The sequence below is a fragment of the Berghia stephanieae genome, chromosome 1, assembly GCF_034508935.2.
Source record: "Berghia stephanieae isolate SIO BIC M18660-M18661 chromosome 1, UCSD_Bste_1.3, whole genome shotgun sequence".
NCBI classification, from domain to species: Eukaryota; Metazoa; Mollusca; class Gastropoda; order Nudibranchia; family Aeolidiidae; genus Berghia; species Berghia stephanieae.
Window position 1 is genome coordinate 43,794,377 of NC_088360.1, and position 7,729 is coordinate 43,802,105.

Below are 7,729 nucleotides of genomic sequence, written 5' to 3' on the forward strand. Positions count from 1 at the left end.
ACAAGATCCACCCTTTTCTGCCTCAATGACTCTGCGATGAGTCGTCCATGTCAATCTAGCCGATCGATTGTTCCTATTTTCTGATTCTATCCATGCTTAGGGGACAGGTTTCGACTTTGAAGGTTGTTATATAATTTGAAATGACAAGATTCACATATGCTTTACTTCTCTTTTATCATGTTCTAAATTTATTATTTGTGCCGGTATGCTTTGGTTCATTCATTATCATTATCATCCAAACTAAAACAACGTTATTTCACGAGGGAATGAGTCTGTACTTTTCGCTTTCTTTGCGTCAATTGACACGGTACTTTGCTTCTTGCCAACAAATCGGTTTTCTCATCTTGCATGGATTTATTTTGTTCTGTACCATTTTAAAGGAGACCCTATATTCCATGCAGATTTGAAAAGTGATGGCACCCGTTTCCAGCATCATTCCTATTCAATTCATTTAAGGTCTTAGACCGTCTAGACGTCTAGATACATCCAAAATAAAAGAAATCTTCCAACAGCACTCCACTGTTGTAGCGCTTTGGTGTTGTGCAAAAGAATTGACCCGTTTTTCTCATCCACTTCTGCGTTATATTATCTTCACTGCTTAGATAACAAAATTAATCTCCACTTTAACGATTTAACTTGTGTGCCCTATCAGGCTCATGGAAGTGTTCTATGAGATCCAAGTTAATTAGATAAACGGAATCCTTGGACTCATTAGGAGTCAATTTCTCAATTTGGAATCCATGAGATTTCTTTTCCATTGCTCTGGTTCCGCCTCACCTGTAATTCAGCAACTCAGTATGGGCGCTTAAGTGTGAAAAAGATTAGAAACTAGATAATAGGAGTACTTCATAGAGCAACTTAGATAATGCCTTGTCTAAAGGATAAGAGGAAAAACGGAAGTTAATTGAGATTCCCAGTCTGCCATACAGGGGTATTAGTGGTGATCTGCTAGAAACATGTACAAATTTACACATGATCTCTACAATGTCCAGAGAGTACTATTTATGTTTGCTGACAACAATACCAGAGGCCATAAATATAAATTTAATATATCAAGATGTAACACATCACTCAGACAGCATTTCTTTAGTCAGCGTGTTATTGGTCATTGGAACATCATCACAGTTTCAGTCACTGAAGTTCCAAACATCGATACCTTCAGGGATAAACTTAAACAGCCTTTTGTCAGATTATATGTTCAATTAATTTGAGCCTCCCATCAAACTGCAGGTGGTTAAAGAACCAACGGCCATTTAAGCAAAGTTATGTGACTGCAAAGATCAAAGGACTTGTCAAGGATATGAAATGATACGCGAAGCTAGACACCCAAGATCAGCAAAGGCATTAAAAGCCTAAGTTGCTTGGTTGCTTAAAGTTTTTTTGTTGTTTTGTTATGTTTTGTTTTCATTATCTTCAATTTTCATGTTTTTCCTATAGAGAATTCGCAATGCAAGTATGGCAGCTGATTGTGGCAGGCGTCATTGTCCATGTGGTCCTGTTCTATTCTATCTTTGACATTTATTTCACCTCTCCACTGGTTCATGGCATGACACCAATTAAACCACCAGTAGAAGCCCCTGCCAAACGTCTTTTTCTGATTGTTACTGATGGACTCAGAGCAGACAAATTTTATCAACAGGATGAGACAGGCAAATACAGAGCACCATTTCTGAGGTAGCCTTGTCATTATTTTAAATTGATCAATCATTATGCAGTGCAACCCCTGGATATCGACATCACCAGGGACAAGAAAATTTAGTCATTATCCAGGGATGTCACTATTCCAGGGTTTTCAAGATGACAAAAAAAGGGGACATGTTGAGACTCTTGAATACATAACAGTGCGATGCGGGGACCATTGCCTGAGAGAAGAAACAGCCCAACAACATTAGAATATGTATTTCTCTTGTTAACAAAGGGTATGCCAGTTATGCTTTCACTTTTCAATGTGTATTGTCATTGTTTTGATTGTAAACAGTGCACGAATGCCACAGAACAAAACTAAGAATAAATCAAGATAATACCGCACAAGAACACAGATGCACACATTTAGGTTTGATTTTAATTAAGATACATGCAATTACAGCTGATGAATTTTGAATGCCGAAAATTTTATTTAAGAGCACCAACATTAACAAGCACTTAAAATTAGTATATCTGCATTTTTTATGTAAAAAAAAACACAAATAGGTCTAGGTATTAACCACAACAATATCAAATTTAGACTGATGTTTAGAAAGACAACTAATGTTTCAAATGAAAATAAATGAAGTGAAAGAGGCTTTTATTATTTTCCCAGCTATTCCAACATATTATAAGAGCATAAATATCTATAGTTACCCCCATTGGACACGGCATTGCCTGATATCAGTTAAACCCCACTGACCTCAGACCAGTAGCTAACAAGGAAGGTTAATGGACCCTTGATCGTTCCATCCATTGGTAAACTTCTTTTGCTGTGATTCCATAAGAACTAACACTTATTCCAGGCAGTGTAGTAAACCAGCATTCTGATTGGTCCATAACAAAGCGATCTAATTTGGTGAGGAAAATAGCATAGCAGGGTTTTTTTATTGGTTAAGAGTACGAGATGACGATGGTCGGGTATCAAGCATTGTTATCAATTGCAGATTATAGTTATAACGATGTCGCTAAATAGGGATTTTACTTAAATATATGTCGTTATTTTGGGGGCTTTTATTACTAATAACATATAGAAAAAAATTGGGACCAAAGATCATTGTCGCTATCCAGGCGTTGTAATTATTCAGGGGTGTCGTTATCCAGAGGTTGCACTATATTTGGTGAAAAGACATGTGACATGAAAGTTGACCCATCTTCTGAAACAAGTCACTATTTTAGTTATCTTATGTAAAAATGTTAATTCTCAATTGAATCATTTGAAACATATTTGTGTATATTTGTGTGTGTGTGTGTGTGTGTGTGTGTGTGTGTATGTATGTGTGTGTGTGTGTGTGTACTTCAAAGAAATTATTTTCAATTTAGCTGAGTCAGCTGTTTATTTATTATTTTTTTAGAAGAAGAAATTGTTCCTGCTTTTGTAACTTAAAATTGTTGTTTTGGTGTGTCACTAAATTTAATCCAAGTAGCAATTATATGTTTTGTTTTGTCTTTAATTTCTTTTAAAATGTGAAGTGCATTGTGATTTACAAGGAATAAATAATGGCTCTTTAGACATTACCTCTTTCCTTTACTTAAATGACATATTTATTTCACACTTCTCTCTTTTAAAAATGATAAGTTGTAAAATGTTATTTATTTCCAGACGGATGATTGAAAAAAAGGGTGTGTGGGGCTTATCCCATACTAGAGTTCCTACTGAGACCCGTCCAGGCCATGTCGCTCTCATTGCTGGGATTTATGAGGATGTTAGTACTGTCATCAAGGGTATGATTCTCAATTTATTTCCAGTCAACAACATGATAGGGATTTTTTTATTATTGTACTGTCACTGTTTGTTACAACCCTGAGCAAAGTTTTTACTAAATGAAGGATATTATGATATTAATCAGTCAACAAACTTAGGAATTGTAAATTGTCTTTAAATTGCAAATATGGGGGTAAACCTTTTAAATACTCAACCACATCTCTTTTATAGATATGCTATTGTTGTTAAGCAACTACTGCAGGATCAGGTAAAGGAGCAGGGGGGAGAAGTGATCTGATGACTTTTGTTGCAACAACAAAAGTGTATGTGATCGCTGCATTATATTTCCCTTCATTTATCTTCTTAACACTGTAGAGAACTACTTTCACACAAAAAGTAACAATATTGAGACTCTTATTTCAATGAAATCAGATTCTTATCACTGATACAGCTGTCTTGACAAAAGCAGTAAGTTCTGACAGGTTAGAGTGAAAACAAATCCCATCGTGAAAGGGATAAATTGTTATTTACACTTCATATCTTTACATTTTTCTCACGATTTCATTTTTTAAGTTTTGCATATTTGTTCAGACTTGCTAATTAGTGACAAATACAATCAAGATTAAAATCCATGAAAATCAGAAAGTTAACGACGAGTGTCAATTAACCTCTCTACGTTATGCATTACTGGTTTTGTTATATCTGAATACCAAAAAAAAATTGTGAAACTGTATGAAAAAAAATGCCTGACTTATAGTCACTAATTCAAATTTACCACTTGGCAATTTTTTATAAAATATGCGCTGAAAGAAGGTCTAAGTACAGTAAAAGATCTTGTTTATAATCAAGATAATTAGTGATGTTTCATTAACTAATGAATCAAGAATCCAACATATAAAAAAGGGTTGATGACACCAAAATATCTTGATACACATCAGGGGATAGAAATATGTTAATATGTTAATCCCCCCCCCCCCCTTTTTTTTTTTCCGGGGGAAAAATCAGATTGTACACGGAAATGAACTTGATTATATTTTATCTCTGAGTCTGAAATAACAGGGACTGAACAATTTATTTTATTATTTTCTTCACCTCGTGTTTACCGACATCTCAGTTATAATTAGAGACAAGCCCTGTACATGAGACCAGCTAAATGTCAGGACTTGCACCCCTACTAGTTTATGGATGATGAATAACTTTTATGTGGTTCTTGTGATATGACTTAGAAGAATTGAGCCGACATTGAAAGCTTTTTTTCATCTCAAGTAGTTGCTTTACTTCACTTTAAACAGGTTGGATAGAGAATCCAGAAGAATTTGATTCAGTTTTTAACGAGACTCAACAAACTTGGTCATGGGGAAGTCCAGATGTTCTGCCAATGTTTGCCAAAGGTGAGGAGTATCATATTTTATATGGAATGAGCCTACTTAAAGGGGGAGATGGCTATGGTATACTACAAAACTTAATATTATATCTTTGTTGCTTGTTTATATACCTTAGTGTAGTTGTTTGCTGAAAATTAGATACTCTAAAGCTTCCAAAAAAAAATGCATGTTTTTTCATCCGGTGGTGACATGGTTAAAATGCTGACTCAGCGTTTTACACATTATTTTATTTTGGGTAGATTTCAAAACATATTCTAGTTTAAGGCCTGATATTTGGCATGATAACTCCTATAGACGGACTCTAACACCTTCAAAAAGCCGATTTTGAGAATCTTTATCATATTTTTTACATATTCATCCTCAAAGTGTGTCATTATTAGACTATATTGAGGTCTCCGAATTTAAAGGATGATTACAGAAAAAATGTCCTAACTAAAAAAACTGTAACAGCTAATCAAAAATCTATTTGAAACGTGATACATTAAGGCAAAATTACAGCTAATTCTAGTAATTACCTTTTTAGATCTACTTAAAATAGAGAGACAATTTAGTCAAAAATGACATTTTAGACACACATTTTGTGCATTAATCTATATATTTTATGGAACTTAAAAACAGTGCGAACCTTTTCAAAAGATTGATAATAAACTAAAAGCAAATTGTAAAGGATGCAGCCACATATTTTAACCCACCCCCTAAGAAAAATGTGCAAAATAATAACCTCATTTGTTTCTGCTCCTCCCTTATACATCGATAGTAACGAAAATAACGGTCATGTTTAGTTTTGATTTAGAGGTTTCCAATAATACCAAGCTTTGGTATGTTACGATAGTGAAAAATATCGTTGCTAAGGGGTAAAGTTGGGGCACTTTCAACATTTTATTCATATTTTGCCTTACCCTTACATTATTCAATGTTAATTTTAGGAGTTTTAGACACCTTTTTTGGGTTTTGAAGTCTAAGAAATGGTATTCTACAGATATTTTTACACAAGAATCAATAATTAAAAAAACTGTTTTCGTTTTTTGTCTCTTCTGAATCTCAAAATTTGAGCTGCACAGGACTCGCATTTCAGTTTTTGAATTCAAAGCATTAAGGTCCTCAACAAATCGCAAAATGGATTTAGTAAATTGAGACATTCAATTGAGGGAAGTTGTTTCTATTTCATCTATTTTGTTACATTTATTTGTATTTTTAAAACTTTTAGAGTAGTTTATTTTATCTATGATTTAAAGGCCATTTTTTTCGTACTTTTCCACCTCTTTCTGCAGGAGCCTCAGGGAAGCATGTTCACATCAACTGTTACTCTGCTCAGTTTGAAGATTTTGCTAGGTTTAACAAGACAAAGCTGGATACTTGGGTGTTTGATAAAGTCAGGGTATGTTCATGGTTATAAGAAGCATACGTCATTGCTCTGATTATAAAGATAATATATTAAATATATTATTCCTTTGTATATAGTTATGATATATAGATACACTCATTACTCTGAATTATAGATAAATCAAATCCATTCCTTGTATATAGAGTTATGATTGGTATACAATCATTGCTCTGAATATATAGATTGGTTAAATCCATTACCTTTATGCTTTATATCTTTTCATTGTTTAAAACAATCATAATTCATTTTGAGAGAGTTAGGAAACATGTATAAATCTGGCTTGCTTTGTTTTTCGATGAAACTCAATATATTTTTCATACATTCAATTTATTATTTAACATTTATTTATGAATACAGCAACCTATTGCCATTACTATTTCATTTGTTTTCCATCACTTTCACCCCCCTTTTCTTTGTCAATCAGCTCCTGTTCAATTTTTTTCTCCTGCATTCGCCTCACCAAAATTTATTAGTTATTCTGTTTTGCACCAAATTGTGTGCATTTATCATCATTATTGGTAACATAGTGTTTCTGTTTTGTTTTTTGTTTTTCATTCCCAGCCAGTCTGTGTCAGGGAATCCATCATTTTCACTCTCTGTCTTCCATGGGCTTTCTTTCCTGTTAAGTTTCCGGTCACACTCAATTTTTCCAGACCCTCTCTTATCACATGTATTGCACCAACTACTTCTCTTACACACCCAGCCTCTTTAAGGACATCCTCATTTCTCTTTTTATCTGTCTACGGAATACGGAGCATTCTTCTTCAGAAACCACATTTCAACTGCTTCCAGTCTTTTAATTTGATACCAGGTCCAAGGATGTGTATTTAAACCACTCAACTATCATTGATGTGCATATATTTTATATTTCAGGCATTCTTTTCATCTGCATCATCAAATGCAACTCTAAAACAGGTTTTGCAAGGTGATGGTCTATTGTTCTTTCTACATTTACTTGGTCTAGATACTCATGGTCACTCCAACAAGCCACACTCAAAGTATGTTTCTTATTTTAACTGGAACACACGTGTTAGGGAAAGCATTGGTTTAAAATTTAAAAAAACAGAAAAAATAATTAGGTTTGAGAGACATTAAGCTTATTTAAAGTAAAAAATAAATTAAGTTTTCATTCGCATTTTATTTCTTTTTTTTTATTTTCAGGCAGGGGGGAGGCTTCCCCTTCGAGTTAAAATTGAATGAAAATAGGTCAAATTGTCAGTGCCTAAGGCATTGCTTGAAACCTGCTAATTTAATTCTTAAATAGATATTCCAAGCTCTGTAGTCACATAATATGACGCAACCTGTAGGTCGTAGGTTCGAGTCCTGCTGTGGGGCAGCAAAAAAGCTCTCACTATAATCAGGTGTGAAATGAGTACCTGATAGGTAACAGAAAAGAAATTATGATAGTGCCTTCCAGGCTGCATGTATCATGTTGCATGTTCAGTTTGGCTATGAACCCTTTGAGAACATTATTTAGTAAATGAAACCCACTTTTTAAAGAAGAAAGAATACTTTGTGTTGTTCTTTAGAGAATTCAAAAATATTCCTACATTTATAAAATGGACAGAGTTT

General features: G+C 34.0%; 1 protein-coding gene across 2 annotated transcripts in view; it reads left to right on the forward strand.

Moving 5' to 3' along the window:
• The window catches only part of LOC144975481 (GPI ethanolamine phosphate transferase 1-like), a 44,151-nt gene continuing 36,422 nt past the window's right edge, over window positions 1-7,729 (forward strand). For both annotated transcript variants that reach the window (XM_078919610.1, XM_078919618.1), the window contains exons 1-6: window positions 1-122; window positions 1,438-1,674; window positions 3,287-3,408; window positions 4,681-4,779; window positions 6,045-6,151; window positions 7,031-7,155. In XM_078919610.1, the coding sequence (XP_078775736.1) occupies window positions 1,448-1,674; window positions 3,287-3,408; window positions 4,681-4,779; window positions 6,045-6,151; window positions 7,031-7,155 (680 nt within the window). In that variant the 5' untranslated portion in view covers window positions 1-122; window positions 1,438-1,447. The remainder of the gene's footprint in view (window positions 123-1,437; window positions 1,675-3,286; window positions 3,409-4,680; window positions 4,780-6,044; window positions 6,152-7,030; window positions 7,156-7,729) is intronic.